This window comes from Fukomys damarensis, unplaced genomic scaffold (assembly GCF_012274545.1).
Source record: "Fukomys damarensis isolate Sample0158 unplaced genomic scaffold, DMR_v1.0_HiC HiC_scaffold_16, whole genome shotgun sequence".
NCBI classification, from domain to species: Eukaryota; Metazoa; Chordata; class Mammalia; order Rodentia; family Bathyergidae; genus Fukomys; species Fukomys damarensis.
The window spans coordinates 964381-989075 of NW_022900928.1; the positions used below are offsets into that span (position 1 = coordinate 964381).

At 48.2% G+C, this 24695-nt stretch overlaps 1 protein-coding gene across 1 annotated transcript; it reads right to left on the reverse strand.

The window, feature by feature from the left end:
• Window positions 1-262: 262 nt before the first annotated feature.
• Tollip (toll interacting protein) lies at window positions 263-17496 on the reverse strand. Its single transcript, XM_019209997.1, has 5 exons — window positions 17419-17496; window positions 8631-8813; window positions 7702-7854; window positions 6755-6845; window positions 263-3629 (listed from the first exon to the last, which is right to left on the reverse strand). Exons 2-5 carry the CDS (start codon window positions 8787-8789, stop codon window positions 3616-3618), a joined length of 417 nt encoding a protein of 138 aa, XP_019065542.1. The 5' UTR covers window positions 8790-8813; window positions 17419-17496; the 3' UTR covers window positions 263-3615.
• Window positions 17497-24695: the final 7199 nt, after the last annotated feature.

A 24695-nucleotide genomic window follows, 5' to 3' on the forward strand; every position in this document is an offset into this window, starting at 1 on the left:
CGGAGAGCCCAGGGTGGCAAGTCCGAGGGAAATGGGCAAGTCTAGGACTCCTCGCCCATCTGCAGCAGGGAGTTGATGGCAGCATCCTTGTTTCCTCTCTGGGCTTCCAGCACGGAGCGGATCACCTCCTTGTCCATGTTGGGGAACATGTCCTGGATGGCCTTCAGATCCTCCTCTGTACAGCGGGGCTGTGTGGACACAGCTGGAGGGGGCAATGCCACAGGCACCATGCCAGGGCTGCAGACAGCAGGCATTCCTGGGAACAAGAGGAACTTTGGTGAAAATATCAGACACGAAGAGCAGGCTGGCTCGAGCTGCAGGAAGGAATGGCACTTTCTAGCCTCCTCAAGGAGAGAGGCCATCCCAAGCTTTACGAGAAGGAACCCTGCAGGGACACGAAGCTGGCAGCCTCCAAAAGCCCACCACAGGCAGGTGAGGCTGGGCTCCTGCTGTGTGATGCCCTCTCCGGATGCCTTTCTCCATCCCAAATGCAAGTCAGGTCTTTCAAACCTCACTTGAGCCTATTTCACAATCACAGGGAAGAGGTGACAGAGTGAAGGCAGAGTTCACAGAGGGGCCTCGCAGGTTGGGCCTGCGGAACGTATAAACTGCTTAGACTGGAAGACAGGTTGGGGACAGGAAGTGCTGGTGACACCGAGTGGCCACACTCGGAATTGCCACGCACATCCTCTCCGAAGGGCTATACGGGCTGACAATGCCCTTACTTCTTTAAACTTTAAAGCATGAACATCCTCTGGACTAGGCCCACCGGACTGTGAGGCAGAGCCATCGGTTGGGAAATCACTACATTCAGAAGATCGGAAATGAGGCTGAATGCAGTCTCCAACATCAGATGAACCAAGGCGACTGCCCCAGAAGAAAGTGCAGAAAGCCAACATCTCCTGCCCTCCAGGCCCAGCCCCCGCCAAACACTTTCCTGTGCCCCTAACACCTATCCACCCTCAGACAGGCTGTCGCCACACTTCACAGGCGCAGACTGTGGCACTATCAAGGACAAGGGAAACCATGGCAGGGTCAGGTGAGAACAGGCCACTGTCCCACTGTTACAGAGGACAACAGTCCAGGTGCTGCCTGCCTGGGACCTAGGCAGCCTCACACACAGATGTGGTGCTGTGTCCACACCAATACACCAGAAAACACGTGCCAATGCAGCCAGGCTTCTCCCCTCCCAGTATTTGCCAGCCTGGGCAGGTGTTACAGCTTTTATCTAGATGTCCCCGTCGGGAGCAATTCTACAAAATTCTGGGGGAAAATCATTTGATTAGGCCTAGTTCTCCTACCTTCAGGCCAGCTATGGCATCTCGAGACATAACCCCACTTTGGCCTCCGATCACAGCTTCATCTTCAACACACAAGTGATTCGTCCCCAGGCATGACCCAGTCATACAGTGTCTCCATGGTGTCCTCCCCCAGCTCACCGTCTCCAGCTCTTACCATCAAAGCAGGATAGTGGCATTCTCACAGTACTTAAGGAGCCAGGCGACTGGAAAGGCAGAGGGTATCATTCGGTTTTGGAACGCAAAATTAAGGGTGTCCTGATTTCCTCAGAAAAGTCTCTACCCGGGGACCTGACGCAATCATTACCTGACCCCTCGAGTACCAGGTCCCAGGACCCTCCCTCCCACAGGAGCACACAGAACAAGATCATCCTTTTACTGGATTCAGATGAAGAGCTGGAGCTAGAACAGACCAAAACAAAGTTGGTTTCTAATGGTCCTTCAGCAGAAGGAATGTTCCAGAAGTCAGCCACAAGTCCTCGGTTTTCAGTCACTGATGTTGATGCAGATCAAGAGCATTCTCAGAGCCCCCCAGGGAGGGGCTCAGCTGCAGCTCAAGAGTGGGGAGGGTCAGTTAGAGAATCAGAATGCTGTGGATGGCACACGGGCCTCTGGGCTGAGAGCAGCCTCAAGAGGACAATACCACAGATGCCTCCTGGCCGGTGCCCATGACCCCAGTAGCAAGCAGGAGTCAGGACTGCTCATCACAGAACCAGATCACAAGCTTCAGGACTAGGCCTCCAGGGGATAATGGTGCTGCCCTCATCCAGGTCCACCCCGGAAAATAGCACAATGTTGGAGGCCACACAGAAGTTCTGTCATCACACCTCCAACGTCACCCGTGCCTCTAGGAACTTCTGGGAGTGGAAGGCAGGTCCACAGGAGCCCTTCCTGTTCCCAAGCCAGGTGCCACAAGCTCTCTTCCTCATGGGCCATGGCAGGAGGCCTCCCTCATTTCACTGGGCCAGTTCAGAAACTCTCACCAAATCAGGCAGCAGTGAGTCAGGTGGTGGAAGTTGGGGACAGTGAAGATGAGGAGCCATCTGCACAACAGGTAAACAAAAGCCCCCTACTGGACAGTGAGCCCCCAATCCCTGTGGAGGACTGTTGGAATGCTGAGTCCCTCTCGCCAATTCCAACTGACCACCTGAACCTCGAGCGCATGGGCCCCCTGAGCCCCAGCAGCCCCAGAAGTCAGGCCCAGGAGCCTCTGGACAGTGGTGACTGCCACTCCCCTGGACTCCTGGGCAGCACCCCATCCGAGCAAGTGACACAGCCCGAACAGCGTCTCTAGAGCAGCTAAGCCACCTTAAATAGAAACATTTCTACCTTATAAACAGTGTGTGCAGTTTAGCTTCAAATGCACTGGCTGTGAATTCTCCTTGCAAGGGACATGGTGACACGCTGCTCACGGAGGCACCAAAGTGGTTTTGATGTTGGCCATTTACATGCATGGAAGCTGTGACAACTTGGCCTGTTCTGCGCTCCTTCCTGACCCATACCGGGACAGGGAGGGCACCGAGTGGATGCATCCTTAGCTTTGTGTTCATGGCTTCTCAGGGCACTCACTTCCTCCTTCAGCACTGCACACACCCAAGGGAGCTGTGATACCAGCTCTGTGGAGCCGTGGGCCAGGGCAGGCACTCAGGGCATGCGGAGAAAGGGAGGTGGGGGAGGGCACAGGCAGAAACATTCACGTGTGGCCACAGCAGGAGCTACAGTCCCCAGCAAGCGGGAGGATCTGAGTTCAGCTGGAGTTTTTATCAGAGACCCTGCTGGGCAGGCAGTGGGAATCAACCTTTAATCAATTCTCTCCGCGCTGTGTGAAAAAAAGAAGCAACATAGCAGCCCAGAGAATTAGGAAAATCAGACAAGGTCATTTTCCCCTAAACAGACTGTGTGGTGGGCGCTGCCTGCCCTCTCTGCCTGACCGTGATGCAATGTCACCGCTCCTGGCAGGCACACAGACCCGCCCCACACTTACGGCCTGACCCCTCGGCCCACGGCTTTGCCCAGGCCACCAGCAGAAGCAGAGCATAACAACCCCCCTCCTCCAGGACATTTAGAAACCCAGCAGCAGACCAAGGTCCACTAAGCTATTCCCCTGTTCACCACGAGAACAACACAGTCCAAGTAGTTACACACCTTTCCATGCACCGCAGCCATTTTTCCCGTCAGGGTCAAGCCCCTCCCCGAACCATGTGATGCCTATTAGCTGCCTATCCCAGATTTGATGAAAACTCACTCACCTGGCAATCCAAACGTGGGGGCGGGGGAAAGAAGCTGCCAGGCAAGGTGGTGTGCAGCTATAATGCCATCACTCTGGGGGGGCTGAGGTAGGAAGACCGCAAGTATGAGCCCAGCTCAGGCAACCCTGTCTCAAATTTTAAAAAGGTCTGGGGATGCAGCTCTGTTGCAAATGCCCTGAGTTCAATCCCCAGTACCACAACAGCAAACATAACCCGGGCTGTGACTGACAGCAGGAAAACTCTGACTTCTAAGGACCCATTCTCCCCGCAGCCTCACTCTGTGGGGTGATGGCCACAGCTCAGGGAAAACAGAAAGGGCAGGGTCTGGGAGGAGCTACTGGCTCTCCCAGGCTCCTAGCCTCCAAGTCATAGGCATGCGGGCTTCTGACTGGAAAACACTGCTGCAGCAGCAGCCACGATCCCCAGTCCAGACACCCTCGGGCAATGACAGCGACCCTTTTAGAGCTTTCAATGATCCAAACAACTAGCTGAGGCACTCGTGCCATAGGGTCGCCTCCACTGCCCTAGGGCTTCCGGGACAGGGCTCCCCAAATATCAAGGTGGCCAGTGCCAATGAGGTGCAAGCTACTGCCCACAAATGGGCAGGTGTGGATGGGGACTCAACCTCTCTGTGCCTGCCCTCAGCCTGTGGTACTGGCCTCATCGTCACTGGCCCAGGCAGGTCACTGTGCACCAGGCCCCAGAGTCAAGGGCCTGAGGCCTCCACTGCAGAGCAGACTGAAACACAAAGTGTGTGAACTCACATGAAGTTTACGCTTTGGACTTTTGGTGCTCTGGAAGGACAGTGCTGCCACTGCAAATACTCAGGACTTGCATGACTCAGGGAGAATTGGTCTGACTTTCAAGGAAGCCTCTAAACACTACTAAGATCACTAAACAATAGTGCAGAGGCTTCTAGAAGTCAATCTCCACTAACTACAAGGAGTCAGGGTACTGGAAGAAGCTGCCGAGTCCAGGGCAGAAGCAGGAAATGCACCATGAGATGGAGGCTTCCTGTGGTGCCAGTCTAGAAGTACTGTACTCAATGGACGTGGGACAGGCCAAAGGGACAGCAAGGCCCCCGCCCCGAAGTACTTCCTCTGGGAGATAAGATGAATAATAAAGTAACATATAGCCCAGGGAACTAAACAAACTGTGAGCCCATGCAGAGACACCTACAGTGGATAACTCAGTCTGTGAGAGACAGGAAAAACCTCATGTGGACACCAAGGAAATGCTCAGAGATGAGCCACCACCATGCAGTCACTGTCTCATGGCACACAAATGTGAGCAGTCAAGGGCAGGGACAAAAGCGGGCAGTTTTCTTGGGCAGCAGCCAGGTCAGCACCAGGACGGTGGAAAGGGTGCAGCCACTTGGACAGATGGACCTGGGGCCAGGCCTAGCCTGCACCCTCACAAGACAGAGGCCACTGGCCACCGGGAACACATGAATGAACACGCATGCGCTGCAATGAGGAGTGTCCTCGCTGACAGGGGACACAGTCTCCCAAGGTTCTGACAGAAAAGTCTTTGGCTCTCTACTGTGACTGTTCCTCAAGTAGGAGACTTTCAAGATTTTAAAATGTATATCAAAAGAAATGTTCAAATTCTGTTTATAAAGAAACCCAGCCTTTCCTCAAATAAGCATCATAGGACAAACTTTAAAGACTTTTACAGAGAATGAAAGACAGGATCCAGAAAAAGATAAACAGGTCAGAAACTTTCATCTCTTTAGATGCCAACTTTTGTTGAACCAAACACACTCTGGTGTTGCTAACTGAAGGGGACAGGATGTGTCCTGCACGGGTGTGTCAGGCCTTGAGCCCATGCAAGCTGCAGTGTCTCTGCAGATACACCAAGCTGCGATGAGGCTGTGATGGAGTGGGGTGGCCCCCGTGCAATGACGGAAGGACAGGGACTGGGAGAGGGAAGGTGGCTGTGTGAAGACCGAGGCACAGGCTGGGTGAGGGAGCCGCAAACCAAGACACACCTAGAGCCCCACGTGGGAGCTGGAGGTACAGGACGCAGGAGGAGCAGCAGAGCCTCTGGAGGGAATGCAGCCCCGCCACTCCTGCTTTGGACATTTGGCCTCAAGAACTGGGGAGAGCAGACACACGTTCTGCAGTTTCTTTCCCGCCTGCTCATCCATCTTACTCGGGGACCTGTCACTGAGCCTGATAGTTGGCCCTTACTGGGTCTCTGCAGTGCTCACCTCCCTGCTCTAGCTCTGCTCTCCCTTTGCTGAGGGTCTCTCCCTGAGCTCTGAACGAGTGCTGCGTAAGGTTTGGGGTCACCCTGTTAACTGGGTGGTTTCCTACCACACTCAACCCCACAGGGTCTCCCACTCCCCTTCTCTGTAAGCGATGCCCTTTGTTCCTGCAAGCAGCTTTGGTTCAGCAGAAACCTCCAAATGCATGCACAGCCAGAGTGCCCAAGTGCCACCCCTCCGGATTCAGGCAGGACTAAGGCCAGGTCTGACTCCTAGGCCTCTCTGTGCCCCAGCTGGATGCTGGTATGACTGGGGGCATTGACAAGCCTCTCCATTCCGGCTGCGGGACCCTAGATGATCCATACTACTCATCAGCAGTCAGAGGCCACAGGGTCCAGGACCACGCCCCCCCATCCCAGCCAGTCCTGCTGCCCTGGACTCTAGCTTTGTCCCTTCCTGGACTGTGCCAGGGAACAGGTGGCTGCAGGCGGCCCTGGCATCTCCACTCTTGAGACTACAGTGTCCCCCGTCTGCTGGGTTACACCTGGAAACGATACCTGGCCAGTGGTATGGCTTCAAGGTGCCACCCCAGCCACAGGTGAAGTAACCAAGAGGTTAACATGAAGATCTGGTGATGCAAAGACATGAAAAGCTGTGTTCTAACATGATGGCATGTGCTGCCCCAAATGGCTCCTTCATGCAGGTACATGGTCTGGCAGAAAATTGTGATACTAAAAGCCATGGCGGGCTCTACCAACAGGACCTCAGTCTTCTAATGCATGGACTCACACACACAAATGTTCAGTGTTCCATGTCTCCACGAATTTCACTCTCCTTGTACGTGCCAACAACGACGGAACAGATTTTGGTTTCTACATGCCGGGAAGTTCACCAATAACCCTGGACTCTGCTTTTAAAAGGATCTTCGTGCCAGGTCCACCCTTGCCCGAGCCCCACTCTGCCCCAGGCCTTCTGCCAAAGAAGAAGCAGCAACACACCTGCAATGGGCACGTAGCCAACACCCTGCTGGTACACAGTTGGCATCAGGACCACAGGCTGGGGCGGCATCATCATGGCAGCGGGCAGCGACTAAAACACACCAAGACAATCGTGGGTTATAATCTTACCTCCAGACTCGCCAAAAGGGCCCTGAGAGCATGGAGCCCCAGGATTCATGTCTGCCTCACCAACACCCCAACACCACCTCTCCGGCTGGCAGAACAGAGGACGATGCCTGGGTGCTGTGGGGACACCTCCAAGTCTGGTGCCTGAGAGAAACATCAGCTTCCACAACAGCCCAGGGGTCAGCTCACAAAGCTCTAGACACAGATGGATTAGCTACATGTGACTGTGCTCTGTGCCATGTGCTAAGACAAGTGCGTGCTTGTGCTAAGGGAGATGAGTCTTCAGGAGGCTGTCGCTGCAGAGGGGGCCGTCCACACACAGGGTTGACCACAGTCCCCCATGGCTGGAAGCGTTCCCTAATAAGAAGTTAAAGTAACAGCAGAGAAAAGGTGATGCACAAAACCCAGCAAGCTTGGTGGAGTAGTGCATACTGGAAATCCTGGCTACCTGGGAAGATGAGGCAGGGGATCACAAGTTCAAGGCTATCGTGGGCAACTGAGTGGGATCCTGTCTCTAAATAATATTAAAAAGGGCTGGAGATGTAGCCTAGTGCCTGCCTGACACCATAAGAGAGACTCCCAACCTGCCTGTCTTGTGACCTTCCTGAAGGTCCCAGGAGCTGCCCCGCTCTGAGGATGGAGACCAGTGGGAGATGGGGATCTGACACAACAGGTGACTGCCAAGCAGAGCTGGGCCTCTGCTCCGTGACCCCACATTGCCCTGGGTCCCCACTGAGATGCTGCACCACTCATGGCCAGCCACTGTCTCCTGGAGAAGGCCCAGGTTGACCACCCCAGGGCTGCTCCAGCCCGGTGCTCACCGTGTAGGACATGACCAGGTTGATCATGCCCTCCTTGTCGTCACCCTGCCTCCCGCTCAAGCTGTACCACTCGTCCTCCACCTGGCCCTGTTTCAGGGCTTCAGGGATCGTGATGTGAGTCCAGGCGATGCGGTCATCCATGGAGAAGGCTCGCTGAGGAGGGTGAGAGAGGCAGATGCATCATAGCACAGAGGCAGGCACTTCCCCTGTGGCTATGGTGATGGACCTCTCCTGTGAGGAGCCCAGCCCCCCTAACGGTGCCCACTCCACCAAGGCTCTGGTCCACCCCTCTGCCCCTGCTGCTGAGTCACCACCTGCCACAGCCCAGAATTGGGATGAAAGGCAGAACCTCTAGGACTGCTGCTCGACCCTTCAAGACCCAAGCATGGCAGGTAGGCACAAGAGGGAAGGAGGCACACAATGAGCTGCCATCTGCAGCCTCGATCTCCTTCCCACAAGCTTTTCCTTCCCGAGGACGACCCCAGATGCACAGGGGGAAAATGGACAGGAGAAGGCAGAGGCCAGTGGTGAGGAGACCTCATCCTTCCCACTCTCAGCCTTGCTGTGCCTGGCCCTGGCCTCAGGAAGTACCTGGTGCCCACAATCAAGTTTTGTGGGACCGCCCTCAGCCTCCAGGCTCCCACCTGGCCATGAAACCAGTAGCATGCAGGCTGCTGTGTGCCTGTTATGTACACTAGCGAGAACAATATTCCCATGACATCCTTGAAACTCAGCCGAGAGTGAGCAAACACTACCTACTTCATCTAGAGTGCCCAGCATTGTGTCACTGCTGATGTTTCTGAGGGGATACTGCACCCTGTCACCCAGCCACTAAAACAGTGGTTATCTGGGAGGCCTGAGATGACATGGTACATCACACCTTGCCCCACATGAACCACATGCAGCCTTGAGGCAAAGGCTCTTCTTACCTCATCGAAGATCTCCAGGTAGAACGAATCCACACCTGGGGGCACTGTGCACTGAATGACTTTGTTCCATCGAGGGTTCTTGGCACCGTTGTGAGCTGTGGGCGTCTCATACACGGCATAGCCCAGGCGCAGGCGGCAGTAGGGGTCCATACGTGTCATTCCATAGTTCTTTGCCAGCTTTGCCTGAAATAAAGCCAAGTTCAGAAAGATGCAGTGCTCACCAGAAGAAAAGGCAGGTGCTTCTCTAAGCTGCCAGCCTCCTCTAATTGTTCACTACCACATTTCCTGGGCCAAGAACTTCAGTCATGCAAAGTCATCTGAACAAGGCACTACTTGCTTCCCAGGACACCAGGAGCAACAGGTAACTCCAACTCTGCTGAAAGCTCTGAGGCCACACCTGACAATACACAGCTGAGCTGAGGGGAGGCAGAAGGGAGGATGCCCCAGGGTTGAGCCACCCCAGAGCCCTAGTATCTGGAGGCCTCTGCTCCAGCTTTCAGCCTCTCCTACAGATCTCCTGGCACACTGCCCTTCAGTAGTAGGAGTGTCAGCAGCAGCTCACAGGGACAGAGTACCATCTATCCATGCCCCAGGTCTCTAAACCCCAAGACTCAGACTCCAAACCAGATAGCCACTTGTGAATTGTGTCACAGGAACCCTTGTAAATGAGGTGAAGATATAGCAGACAAAACTACTGCTCAGCACATAGCAACTCAGAGTGAATTTGAAATAAGATATCTGATGTCACTGGCCACCAGAGATGTAAATCACAACTCCAAGTGAGACTCCTACATACTTATCAGAATGGCCACAATGAAACAACATGACACCTGATCAAACCAGGTGCAGCAACATGGAGCCACTGGGGCCCTTAGGCATGTGGGCAGCAGTGTAGCTCTTGGGCCATCCCCTGCTCTGATGTGAGCCTCTCCCTCGAATCCATAACATCATGATCTTCACTCGCCTTGCCTAAGTGTCCTTTCCTGAGTGTCTGATACTGGACTGTGACTCATCACCTGATGGAACCTCCCTCCAGGGACCACTAACAGAGCCCTAGTCCTCCTTTCCTTACACTATGTATACCATCTGCAAAGCCTTCTGGGTCTCCCTTCATGCATGCAGCCAGATTGCCCTAGCCACATTCCAGTACAGGTGTGTGTGTGTGAGAGAGACAGTGTCTGCGCCAAATGATAGGACATGGGGGGCAAGAAATGGGATGAAGCCCTTTGACCCAGCACGACAGAGAAGCCTGGGCACCAACACAGTGGTGTTCATCCCCCCTTCCGCGAACGAGAAAAAGAAGGCCTCTCTGAGGCTCCTAGATGAAATTGAAGCCCCACTGGAAAAGTGAACACAACCTGTGATAAAGGCACACCACACCATTGTAGCTGGTAAGTCGGAACGACCAGAACCTCACATCGGAACCTGGTCTAACTTCAGGGGAAGGACAGCTGTAACCTGCAGTAGAACCTTGCAGAGTTCAACCCAGCAGGAGTACAGAGATCTCAATTTGGGCCTTGCAGCCAGAAATCAGCCTGAACCTCAGGGGACAGCTGCTGGGACTAATTAGCTTAGACCTGCACACTCCTGTCCACACTGTCTATTGCATCAACAGAGGCACACCCTGAAGGAGGCCCTCTATTTCTACTTATATGTTTTATTTTCAAGGTAATATGTTTCACTTATCTTCAGTCATTTAAAAATGTTTTTATCTAGCTTTTGCTTTTCTTAATTTTTTCTCCTTTAACTTCTTTCTTTTTATCTTCCTTTCTTTCTCTCTCCCACCTTGACCTCCATTACTCTCCCTTTTTGCTCCCCATTCCTATCCTAATTCAAATTTATTTTATTTCTTTTTCCTTTCATCTCTTTTTCCTTCTCTCAATGCCATGAGTTTTAAAAGAAAGTGATTACAGTCTCTAGCCACCCTATTGCTGTTAGTTTGTTCTGTTCTTGGGACTATTTTGTCCTGTCTTCTCCTCTTCTCTTCAACAGATCCCTAGAGTTCGAGTGATTTTCCTGTATCCTCTGACCTCACTTCTAACCTTTCTCTATTCTATCTATCCCTCCCTCCCCAACTCCTTCTAAATATCCATCCTGAAGAGTAAAGTTGCTAAACTAAGAGTTTATTCACTATAAACATATTTTGGGCTGGTCCTCCATTTTGATTTCACTCACATGGTTAAAAGTGATACATTAATAACTACCACAAATTGTCATTTTCTAAGTTGTGCTTGATCTAATCAGTTGTCCTCCCTGGTATAATGAATATGAGTTTGCCTCACAGACGTTACAGACTCAAAACCTAACGACCAGCTATATCTGGAAGATTGAAGTATTAACCCAGGAATTAAACCAAGGACAGTACCAACAGCAAAAATAGAAATGAGAAGGCATTTGAACAAGACACCAACACAGACTTCCACCCCACCAAAGGTAAGCTCTTGGGGAAGTGAGGTGGAAAAGTCTGACAGTCAACCATTTGGACACCCTGAACTGATAGCATAGGAAGTAAAATAGCAGATAAATGAGGCTCTAGAAAAATACAAAACACAAATAATTTCCCAGATAGCCACAGAGATGGTGAGAAAAGTGAAAGATATTATTAGAGACTTTAGAACAGAAACAGATTAAAAAAAAAAAAAAATAGGTGAGCTCAGGACCAAAATGGAAACCATGAATGCCCAGCATAGGAAAGAAAGAGAATCCATGAAACAGATTCAAACAGATATCCAGAAGATTAAAAACTCTACAGAAAGCATTTGCAGCAGGATGAATGAATGTAAGATAGAATTTCAGATAGAGAGGATAGGACTACAGTCAGTGACCATGAAAAGAGAGATCTATGAAAAACAGTAGGGGATCATGAGAAATCGATCCAACAACTCTTAGATGATGCAAAGAAGAATAATATAATACTGATAGGAATCCATGAAGTAGCAGGAGAAAGCACAAATGATATTAAAAAAAACACAACCTGTTCACAGAATTAATGACAGAAAACTTCCCAAACAAAGCAAAAGAATTTGACATACAGATAAGTGAGGCATATAGGACTCCAACCAGCCATGATTAAAAAAAAAAAAAATCTACACCTAGACATATAATAATCAAGATCTTAGAAACCCAACAGAAGAACAAACTACTACAAGCAGTTAGAGAAAAGAAACAAATCACATGCAAAGGAAAGCCCATCAGAATCACAGCAGACTTTTCAACACAAACCCTCAAGTCAAGGAGAGCCTGGAGTGAGGTATTTCAAGTCCTAAAAGAAAACAACCTCCAACCTAGACTGATGTATCCTGCAAAACTATCTTTCAAAATTGATGGTGAAATAAGATACTTCCATGACAAAGAACACCTGAGAAACTTCATGAACACCAAACCAGCACTCCAAACACTTCTAAACAATATCCTGGAAAAAGAAAATTAAGACCACAACACCATAAGGGCCAACAGAGCAAATATACCAGGCAATAAATTAAAGGGAGAGTGGGAAAAATAAAAGAACCAACAACAAGAAAATAAAATGAAAATAAAAGTCAATATATAACAGTTATAACCATCCATGTTAATGGCCTCAATTCACTAATCAAAAGAAACAGGCTAGCAGAATGGATTAAGAAGCAAAATCCAACAATATGCTATATACAAGAAACCCACTTAATCCAGAAAGAAATTTGTAGACTGAGAGGAAAAGGATGGAAAACAGTTCTTCATGTGACAAGAGCCCAGAAAAAAGCGGGGGTAGCTATCTGATTTGCAGACAGAACAGATGTCAAGCCAAAACTAATTAAGAGAAACAAAGAAGGCCACTACATCCTTGTAAAAGGAACAAGAGGAAGAAATGACAATCATAAATATATATGCACCAAATACTAATGCTCCCAAGTACACAAAACAAATATTAACGGAAATGAAAAACGAAATAAGCACTAATACAATATTGTAGCGGGAGACCTCAATACTCCACCGACACAGACAGGTCATCTAGACAAAAAAATCAACAACAAAATAACAGAACTGAACCAAGTCTTAAAACAAATGGACTTAGTAGATGTCTAGAGTGTTCCACCCTACAAAATCAGAATATACATTCTTTTCGGCTGCACATGGGTCATTCTCCAAAACAGACCACATGCTAGCTCACAGAACATGCTTAAATAAATGCAAAGGAATTGAAGTTATCCCCTTTATATTATCAGACCATAGTGCAATTACAGTGGAGATCAACAGACTAAGAAACTGCAAGAACTTCACAAACACATGGAAATTAAATAACAACCTGCTAAATAATCATTGGGTCATAGAGGAAACTAGGCAGTTTCTACAATTAGATGATAATGCCAACACAATATACAGGAATCTATGGGACACAGTGACAGCAGTTCTACAAGGGAAATATATAGCAGTAAATGCCCATACTAAGAAAACAGAGTGAGCTCAAATAACCTAATGCTTAACCTTAAGCTCCTAGAAAAAGAAAAGCAAGACAAATGGAAAGTTCATACAAGGGAGGAAATTACAAAGATCAGAGCAGAAATTAATGCAATGGAGACTAAGAGAACAATACAAAAAAATCAGTAAATCTGAAGAGTTGGCTTTTCAAAAGAATAAAATCAATAAACCCTTAGCCAACCTTATCAAAAAGAAACAAAAGGTTCAAAATTCATGCATTTAAGGAATGAAAAAGGTGAAGTCACAACAGATCCACCAGAAATCCAGAGGTTCGTTAATACCTACTTCAAAAATCTGTACTCTAATAAAATGGAAAAGACAGAAGAAATGGACAGATTCCTAGACACACATGAACTTCTAAAGTTGAACGAAGAAGACATAAAAAGTCTAAACACCACAATTACATTCAGTGAAATTGAAACTTTACCAACAAAGAAAAGCCCAGGCCTTGATGATGGCATCACTGCTGAATTCTATAAGACATTCAAAGAAGAACTATCACCATTACTCTTTAAGCTCTTCAATGAAATTGAAAGGGAAGCAATACTTCCAAATTCATTCCTGGAAGCAAGTGTAGAGTTACTTTGATTCCAAAACCAGGGAAAGACTCAACCAAAAAAAAAAAAAACAAAAACAAAAAAAAACAAAAAAACTATAGGCCAATCTCCCTAATGAACATAGATGTAAAAATCTTCAATAAGACACTGGCAAACAAATTACAGAGATCATCAATAAATCATACACCCTTACCAAGTTGCATTTATCCCAGGGATGGAAGGATGGTTAAACATGCATAAATCAATAAATGTAATACAGTATATTAACAGAATTAAGGACAAAAACCACATGATCATCTCAACAGATGCAGAAAAAGCATTTGACAAAATTCAACACACATTCATGATAAAAACCGTACAGAAAATTGGATTAGATGGTCTTTATCTCAACCTGATAAAGGCTATCTATGAAAACCCAACAGCCAATATCATTCTAAATCATCAAAAACTAAAAATCTTCATGCTAAAATCAGGAACAAGACAAGGATGTCCACTATCACCACTCCTGTTCAACAGTTATAGAAACATTAGCCACAGCAATTAGACAAGAGAAAGAAATAAAAGGAATAAAGATAGGAAAGGAAGAAGTTAAACTGTAACTATTTGCTCATGATATGATACTCTACAGAGAAGATCCAAAAACTCTGCCAAAAGACAGCTAGACTTAACTGACAGGCTCAGTAGAGTAGCTGGATACAAAGTCAACACTCAAAAATCAATAGCCTTCTTGGACACAAATAACAGACATACTGAGAGAGAGATATTAGGGAAACAATTCCTTTCACAACAGCATCCAAAACCATGAAATATCTAGGAATCAATCTAAGGAAAGACCTCTACACTGATAATTACAGCACTCTGAAAAAAAAGAGATAGGAGAGGATATAAGAAGATGGAAAGACATCCCTTACTCCTTGATAGGAAGAATCAACAGAGTGAAAATGGCCATACTTCCAAAACTTCTATACAGATTCAATGCAATCTCTACTGAAATCCCAGTATATTTCACTTGAGAAAACAATCCAAAAATTCATTTGGAACCAGGAGACCTAGAATAGCAAAAACCATACTAGGCAACAGACACATGGCAGGGGGTATCATAACCCCCAACTTGAAACTATACCACAAAGCCACTGTGATAAAAACAGTATGGTACTGGCAAAGAAACAGACCTGAGGATTAATAGAATAGATTAGAAGATGCAGAAACAACATTAGACATATTCAGCTACCTCATCCTTGACAAAGGACCCATCATCCTTACTGGAGGAAAGACAGCCTCGTTAATAAATGTTGGAAAAACTGGCTTTCAACTTGCCAAAAATTAAAACTAGATCCCTCTCTTTCACCATGCACTAAACTAAAATCCAAGTGGATTAAAGATCTAAATATCAAAATAGAAACCCTAAACTTAACTGGAAAGTAAATTAGGTAGAACTCTTGAAGACATTGGCATAGGAGAAGACTTTATGAACAAATCCTCATCAGCACAAGAACTCACACAAAGAATAAACAACTGGGATCTCATTGTATTAAAAAGTTTTTGCAGTGCAAGAGAAATCACCAAAAGAGCTAAGAGACAACCTATAATGTGGTAACAAATTTTTACCAGCTACTCCTCAAAGGACTACTATCTAGAATATATAAAGAACTCAAAAGAATCAGACCCTCCCCAATACAAAGACCCAATTCAAAAATGGGTATTTGAAATGAACAGACATTTCTCAGACAAAGAAGTAAAAGCAGCAAATAAATATATGAAAAAATGTTCAGCATCACTGGTCATTCAAGAGATGCAGATGAAAGCAACACTGAGATTCCACCTCATCCCACAAAGAATGGCTGCTATCAAGAAATCAACCAATAACAAATGCTGGCGGGGCTGTGGGGAGAAAGGAACCCTTCTCCATTGTTGATGGGAGTGCAGACTGGTAAAACCACTGTGGAAATCAATATGGAGATATCTCAAAGAACTAGGATTAGAGGTTCCATTTGGCCCAGCTATCCCTGTGCTGGGTATCTGTCCAAAAGCATTAAAAGAATCATATCACAGTGTTATACGTGCAACCGTGTTTATAGCGGCACAGTTTGTAATAACTAAAACTTGGAAACAAACCAAATGCCCATCATCTGGAGACCGGATTAAAGAAGATGTGGTTTTTCTATAAAATGGAATACTATTCAGCCATAAAGAATGTGAAACTAGAAACATTTAGAGCTAAATGGATGCACATTGAGGCGATACTCTGGAGAAAATAGGACACATTTGAGTAAATATCGAAAGTTTCTCTGGTGTGAAAAACTAAAAGTGTAAATAAGGTTCAAATAGTACAACTGGGAGTGTAAAATAGGAAGAAAATAGCTAAAGGGTAAGTGGGAAGGGGAGGAGAAAGGAAATAAGGGAAAAGAAAATATGTGAAAAAAATGGAAACAAAGTCTTTGCAAATAGGAAAGGGTGAAGTGGGTGAAGGGAGGGCAGAGGTATGGGGGAATAAACAAGAGCCAAGATATATCATGTAAAAGTACAAGATCCCAATGATAAATGTAACTGTATTTTTTGCTTTGAATATACCAATAAACTTAATGGAAGAAAAAAAAAAAAGTAATGGGAGGAATTTTTTGGAATCTTTGGGTTTCAGCTCCCCCAAAGGCCAGAGTTGTCACCTACTGGGACTAGGGAGAAAGGAGGGCTGGATACTGGACATATGGAGGTCATGAGGACCAGGTCTGCATCCAGCAGTCCATATGGTCAGATCCATGCATGCGTAGTCAGGTGCATGGGGCTGCAGGGGCTACTCCCCTGCGTGTGTGGCCAGGAACAGGGAATAGGACCAGGCTCCTGGGTACTCTTCAGGGTAGGGGATAATAACAGGAGCCTGAGGGGTATCAACACAGGCAGGGAAGGTTTATCCAAAGGGAAGCAGGGAGACAGTGGACAAGGTGACCAGGAGGCCACATGAGGACCAGGATGCCTCTCCCCAGCATACCTAGGCAAGCTTGAGTGCAGGCAGCTTGAGGACACCTCAAGGCCTGCCAAGCTCCAGCACTTGTACCATGTCCACAAGATGACACCTAGTCATCAGTGGGGCAGCAGCACACAGCACATTCGCTTAGACACACGTGACCAGGTACTGGAATACAGTCATGAGGAAAGGTGGCTGGCTGCAAACCCTTCACAGGGACCAGGGCAGCTAAGCTGAGTGCAGGCTGCATGTTCCTCAGAGTGCCACAGTAACACCTCTGCCAAATGAATCCGGGCCTTTCTACAAAGTCATGCAACTCCTCACACTTGGCCTGTGTCTAGCTTTGCAGGACACTCTGAGTGGTCACAGTCAGCTTCAATCTGACGTGTTTTGGCTTTCACAGGAAAGTCTCTTGGTAACTGGTGGGTATACCTTGCTAGCACAGAACTGTGCAGCTGAGCAGATGTCACAGCTGGGCACACACTGGGTGGCTCTGGGCAGTGCTAGCACCTCATCTCTGTGAGACTCCCTTTGGGGAGAAACAGTACCCAGGATAGAGCAGCTACCCACCAATGTTCACTGTAATTTTTAAATTATTTTAGGCAGAATCTTGGGAAAGTGTATCTTTCATACAAGTTGTTTTTCAACATCAGATATATGATTTCACAAGCAGTAGAATCAGAAAAGTTCCATTTTTTCCACATGGGAAATGCTATAAAGAGCCAAAATGCAGACTCCCCAATGTGAGCCCAGCCTGCCTCTCTCCTCCCCACCTGTACCAGCCCCCCTGCAGGAAGAAGCATCCTGTGCCCACCTGTACCACAGTGATGCTGAGGCGGCCCACAGTGCCCACTGCGCCTCCATATTGCAGCTGCTGTGCTGCCTGGGCATCCAGCTGGACTTGCTGCTGCTGCTGAGTGGGCGTGATGCGGAGGAAATCCTGTGGCAGCTCACCAATGTACACCTACAGGCAGAGAGGGGGCATGGTCAGTGGCCAGAGTCAGGGCAGGGACCAGCTGGCCCCTACCCCAATTTCTGATCAAGCCTAGACTGTACCCTGCCTCAGTCTCTCCACCTACACATGAGGGCCAGGGTACAAGGGGTTCTATCTAACCCTCCCTAGGGCTTTTCTGCCCCAAGACAAGCCAGAGCCCTGGCAAGGGTGGAAACACATTTCAGTCCCTAAAACCAGGCTCCTATGCTCAAACAAGATTTGCTGGGTGGTGTCCAGGGCACACATTCCATGTCTGTGTCCATATTTTTTTTTTCTTGGACCACAACTAAATGCAAAGCCTGTGAACTTCAACATCACTGGGTTGAACACATAAATGAGATGAACTTGGAACCCTGGAACCAAGTTACTTGGAAAAACCTTTGTCTTATAAACAAGTATTTCCATCTGAAACAGTTCAAATGCGATTCTGGAAGAAAATAAGGAGCATATTTGCTCAGAAGGCCTCACCATTCTGCTGTCTTTCACTTACCCCTGCTGACTGGCTTGCCTGACAATGAGGGTCCTCAAGGACATGCCTTGGAGCTGAAGCTTTGGGAGAAACCAGAAGGCCTCCGAAAAAAGGAAGTCATCCAGAAAAACAGGAGGAAACAAATGCAAGGGTTTACAGCAATTCCTAGACTCCCTGGCCAACGCTCATGCCCTGGAGCTCAGCAGAGGACCACAGGGCATGTGGACTCCCACAGAGCGAGGCCCAGGGATACACCTATAAGTAAGGTACCCAGTGGCTCCACAGCAAGACGGCAGTCAGAAACAGCCCACTTTCCTGGGGCCAAGAGCCAGAAGCAGTGGAGGATGCCTCAGGGGTGAGCACAGGGCAATCTGTAGCTTCAGCAAGGCAGGGCAGCCAACAGTGCAATGACAGCTCCTCCTTGTATATAGTGTCTGGAAGGTCACAAGTAAGAATGCCTGTGATAGGCTGGGCATGTGGTGAGGCTGAGAAAGGAGGATCAGGATCGCTGGAGTTCAAGGCCAGCCTATGCTACATAGTGAGTTAAGGCCAGCCTGAACTGTATAGGAAGATCTTGTCTCAAAAAACAAACAAACAAAAAAGAATGTCTACAGTATCAAATGGCGAGGACCAAGCCCACTGGGCCCAAACCTCCCTGTGGGCACTAGGGCTGGTTGCTGGAGAAAGTCAAGCCCTCTGGTAGCCTGAGCCACCTGCCTGCAGCTCCCGCTGCCTGCAGGGTCCTAGAGAGGGAAACCAGTGCCTCAAATGTGAGCAAGACAAGGTGCATTGCTGAAAGAGGCCACAGGGGGGCTCCTCAGGGGGGAAGCACTTCTCAAGGATTCTGGGGCAGCCCCTTTGAAGGTCTGCCCCCACATCCTGGTGTTTCCAGAGCACACAGACCAATCACACCAGAGAGACGCTACCATGACTATCTCCACAGGAATGTGTCTGTGTGCAATCCTCCTCCCTGCTGGAGGAGCAGGTCCCACAGAAGAACAGTGGCACACCCTCGGCACCTCTGGAGTGCAAGCACAGGCAGGGACCCAGAGGGATCCCGGCCTCATGCAGTGCTCGTGCTTATAAGGCCCATGGTTGCCAGGACAGCCCCAGCTCCCCAAGGTGCCCTGCAGCCTCTCCTAGGGCCATGCTTCCTGAGATGCAGCTCACAGGTTGCCAGCCAGCAGAGCCCTGACATAACAAGTTCCAGTTCACAAGTGCTGGCACATGAGAAATGTTAGACCCTTCCAAAGGGACCAATGGCCCAATAGTCCAGGACAACCTGTCTTCGAGCTCAATCAAGGCCTGTAGTTTTCAGCCTCCAGGCACCACCACCAGCCTTGTCTGCACGCCATCAATGGATTATTTTATTGGTACCGGGGATCAAACTTGGGGGTCAATGGATTATTTTACAGAGACTCACAACAACCAAAGTTCTCAGGATTAATGTAAATAGGCCAAATTGTCACTTACCTGAGACACAACTGTCTACCCAGGGATGTAGCGGGGAAGGCCTGCACCTTAGGGACACCACAGGGTGAGCAGCCAGACCAGCAGGTGCCCTGATGACAGGTCAGGGTATGGATGGTCACAGGGCTTGCAGTAGACATAGGGTCAGGAAAGGCCACTTGGAGGAGCTTTTCCTTCACTCTTTATTTCTCCTCTGTCCCATTCTTGGGAGTAGGGCCTCTAGGCATCAGGGGTCCTTTCTATTATATTCCTCCAGTTTCCACTGGAGAGTAGGAGCATTTTTTTTAATGGGGGAAAATGCATCAAAAGATCAAACTGTTACTATTTTTCCACAAGGACTTATCCTAAAATTACAAACAGGAAAGGAGGGTTTTAAAAATATGAGTTAAACAGTGTGACTGGAAAAGAAAGGGCAGAAAAGTAAACTGAGGAGGAAGCTGATCAACACTGGTCAGGCCATCCCCCAAGTCAGCACCAGGGCACTCAGACCAGTGAGTCTCCTCCAACCCATGATCCTGAAAAACCAGGGGAGTATGAAAGACAGTCCGACTTGGGGAGACACGCTGGTCAAAGGCAAAGTGGGGTGTCAAGGGGGTGCTGTAATAGTAATGGGGAATAAGCTGAATAAGGAGCTAACAGGAGTAAAGTCAGCTTCATGGCTGCTGGCAGGGGGACCAATGACATTAGGAGAACTAGATGAGGCATACAAAACACTCTGTGCCATCTCTGCAGCTTCCCTTTAAATATAAAATTATTCCCAAGTCAGAAGCTTATTAGGAAAAATTTCAACTTACCCTAATGAGGGAGAGGGGCGGGGAAGGAGAAGGGAAGGGGAGGGGAGAAACTTCAGCCCTCACCAAACAGCAGATTATGCAATGCACTGAAAGATGAGTTGCCTGTTGTGGCAAGTCCTTGACGAGTTCTCAATTTAGACTGAATTCATCCAAATGAGGACACATTTTTACACATTCAAAGCCACCACTGATAAAGTTAATGCTTCCTAGATATGGGTGAGGAGACCAGGCACTGACCCAAATCCTCTCATGTCAGCAACAGCAGTGGAAGACGTCATCAGTAAATGTGTACTATTACAGTATTTTTAAAATTCAGTGCTAATCCTGAAATATATTTTTGCCATTTTATAAGGAGGGGAGGAATGTTTAAATGGCCACATAAAAATACATGCTTTATCCTGGTTCACAACCATCCTTTTATCCTTGGGAACCTAAAAAGAAAATGATTCATCTAGATAAAGGATATGTAATACATTTTTTAAACTGCAGTTTTGCTTAAAGGTAAACATGAACATAGTGGGGCCAGGGATTTAGCTCAGTGGTTCTGCTGCCTGCCTCGCAAGCACAAGGGCCCGAGTTCAATCCCCAGTACCAAAAACAACAATAAAAAGAAAACAAAAACATGAACATAGTGAGCCCAAAACTAGCAAATAACTTAAAGCCCCTGTGTAGAACCAACAACCCCTTCTCCCAGCACCAGTGCATGGGAACGTGCGGATGTGAGCACTGATATGCTCCACCTCACCATAGGAAAAGGATGGCGTCCAAGGGGCACCAGCCCCCTACCCAGAAGTATTTACAGTATCCGCAGGACAAAGGCTTGCACAGCCTCAACAAGGAGCCAAGTGTTCCTGTGCCTGCCCCCCAAATGATCCCAGGAGACACCCAGGACTCTCAGTGGAGAGAGGTATGCTGAGCCTCGTGCCCGGCCCTGCCTGGTTCCTGACCACAGCTGAGGGCAGGGAGAGTGAGGGAGGAAGTGAGCCTGAGAGACTTTAATCCTGGTGTCCCGGGAGGGCAGAGCCCACGGAACTTCCTGGTGAATCAAAAGGCTTTTGACTTGAGCAACAGGAAGGAACTACCTGCCTATGTGTCTGGGACAATACAGGGGAAGGCTGCTGACAATCCAGGGTCTAGAGTTCAGGAAAGACATGAGAGGGGACAGTCATTGTCACCTGGGGTGAGGCTGTGGCACCAGTGAAATCCTGGAGGATGAGGAAGAAACCTGCCAAGGAGAACCAGCAGGCAGTGCTGCAGTGACGTGTCCCGGCTAAGCCGGATGGGGGCTGCCGCCCTGGGGCCAACGGCTAGGACAGCTTCAGGGCAGAGCTCACTGCGGTCTTTGAGCACCATATGAGCTGCCGCTGTCCCTCCCCACTCCCTCACAGCCAGCCAACCCACTTCCCTGCTTCTGGAGGGTCCCCAGAACCCACACAACCAACCTGCCCACAGCTTCCCTCGTCCAGATGGTGTCAGAGCAAAGTCAGTACAGGGATCTGGCCACAAAATGGCCACTGAAAAATGAGAACTGACTCCTGGGGACCCCGCAGCTCACAAGCTTAGTCCATTTCCCAGGGCCCATGTGGTCTTGGCCCATCCCCACAGGAGGCCACAGAGAAAGGTTTTGAGAATGGCAACCTGCCCGAGGCTAGAGAGCTGTCACTGCACTTAGTCTCAGATTTTTACCTGAAAAACTCAATGGTGACTTGGAAAACACAGTGGCTTGGAAGAGAGACCAGAAGTAGATTCAGAGACAGGAAGCTGGAAGGTAGAGGGCAGACCTCCCAGAACCCCACACACAGCACCTAACACCCCACACAGAGAGCTCCTGGGCTGGGAGAAGGTCATCTGCAGCACGGCTGGCCTGTCTTTGCACCAACTGAGGAGGCAAATGAGATGCTTGACCCCAGATCATAACTACATGCTAAAATGTCCAGAAATACACTACCGATTTTCCAAATAAGGGGGGAATTTCTAGTGAATTGAATTTGTGTGTATATGTGAATTGAATTTTTAAAACCTATGCTTAAAAAAATCCAAAAGAAGGCAAGGAGTGAAAAAGGAACAAGTACTGAAAAAAAAAAAGCACAAAAGTGTTAAAAATGTGTGTGTGCTTGTGTTTGTATAACCATAAAAATAAGACAAAAATGTTCCAGTGAGACTTGGACTTCTTAGATTGGTTTTTTAGGAATAAAGCTATATATTGTTGATGAGGAACCTATCTTAAACATAACACTGAATAAAACCTAAAGTCAAAAAAATGAAAGAAAATATCATAAAATGAAGAGGGAAGAGCCATACTGCTATCAGACAAAATTAGTAAAGGTGAGAAGCCAGTGAGGCCACCATGTAATGGCCACAGTCTAAATTACAGGAAGACAAGGTAATGAGATACTTGTATACACAAGTAATCTCGCCCCAGAATCCAAGAATCAGACATTCACAGGGACACAGAGGACCTACACCAGGAGCACATGCATAGGCCACTGACTTAGATGTGGAAGGCATGAAAAAAAATCACAGGTTCATAGTAATACTCAAAAAAGGGAAAGTCAACATAAACTCTACAGAAAACTCCTTCGTCTGCTTCTGGTAAGTAAGGGCAAAGAACCAGGCATGTCTTGCTTTGTACTTAGGAACAACAAGACAGTCTTGTTGAACGGAAAGCTTATCTTTACACATCGTCCCCAGGAACAAATGACCCACTCCAAACATCACCCCTTGCCAACCCTAATGTAGGCACTGGTTCAGCAAGAGTCACCAAGCACACTCCAGACTGACAGGGTCATGGACAAGCATCAGCATCCAGACCCCGACAAGAGACAGCAAGGGGCAAAGGCAGGGCTGGCTGCCTCGGGCCCAGCTTGCTGTCACGGGGCACTCTAAAAGCAGGATTCCACAGGACACACATCCATGAGGGAGCCCTGCTGGAAATGTTGCCTTGCCCCTGACACAGCTGTTTTTTCCAAGACCAGTGAGGCTCAGAACCTCAGCTCCAGCTTGTGTCCCCATGGTGAGGTCAGGCCCGCCACAGTCACTCATTATAGGTACCCGTCTAGCACTTTTTAATCATCTGTAGGAAAAAGGTGTTAATTCCAAAATGTTAGCATTTTTCAAAAGGCGGACACAGTGCAGGAAGCAGCACCCCTTGGTGGCAATTCAGCAAAAACATCCTGAAGATGGAAGCACTACATCTCCCAGAATAAGAACAGCACTGGCTCTGCTGACCTGACCAAAGACTCACTCCTTCACAGCTGGGTGTGAGCTGCTTATGGGTGAGGGCTCTCCATCCCTGCCTCCTGGCCCCAGAAGTCCCAACTAAGGTCAGAGCGCCCCATCTGTCACACCTTCTTCACCACAGGAGGCAACGGTCAACCTCAGTTAGGTGTCCAAGGCTGGCCCAAGTTCCTAGGATGGGAGACCCTGGGCTATGGTCTAACTCTGTCAGGAGCTGACACGCAGGAGGCTGCCTTCTAGGGCCCAGCAGTGACCAAACACACTTGCCAATAGCACAGGTTCTGTCTGTTTGGAAGTCCAACACCTTGTGTATCGTCATATTTCCCCATCTCCACAAACAAATGTAACAGAAAAAGTACAGGAGGAGTAAACAGCAATGCATCCTAACAAAAGGAGTTCTCCTAGATTCCAACAACTGGCCAAAAGATCTCTGAGAACGTCAGTGACTCCAGAGGGACTACAGCAAGTCATTCTAAGTAAAGTGCCTGGTGGGAAAGGTGGAAACTGAAGAGGGTGTGTCCCCCTCCAAACTGTCAATAGTGTAATACCTAGATAAAGCTCAAGAGACAGTTCCATACCGATGCATGCTGCCCCAGCATCCCTCTTCTCCATCTCCAAACCCTTCTGCTTTCAATGGTAGCCCTCCTGGCCCACCACACACTCCTGGTGCCCTTCCAAGTCTCAGGGTGGATGCACTGCCTCAAAGAGGGCACCTAGCCAGTCCAGGGAACACACTTCCACCACCTAATTTGTGATTTAGACCACAGATCTGACAGTAAATGCCACTGCCTGGCTCACTTGAGCCACCAAATGCATCTGTTCCTATGTCATACACCTGCCAAGTTCACTGTTATCACAACTGCCCTAGACATTTCGGTCACTCACACTGCTGAATGGATGTCACTTGTATCCCAAGTGAAACTCAAGATCCCAGCTGCTGACACCTTCTTAAAGCCCAAATCCAATGTTACCTCATTTACAGGGCACCAAGGGTGCCCTTAAAATACTTGTTCATCTGCCTGTAACGTAAATATGTGACCACATGATCCCTGCAATACTGGACAAGCAGAAGTCAGATCTGTGGCACCACAGATCCCACAAGTCTGAACACTATCTGACGCTCCCAA

Coding starts and splice junctions, on each gene's coding strand:
- Tollip (XM_019209997.1), bottom strand. CDS start 8,789: ATGACACGTATGGACCCCTACTGCCGCCTGCGCCTGGGCTATGCCGTG. Junction 7,855..8,630: donor ACCTGGAGATCTTCGATGAG/GTAAGAAGAGCC, acceptor CACCCTCCTCAG/CGAGCCTTCTCCATGGATGA. Junction 6,846..7,701: donor ACCTGGTCATGTCCTACACG/GTGAGCACCGGG, acceptor GGTGTGTTTTAG/TCGCTGCCCGCTGCCATGAT.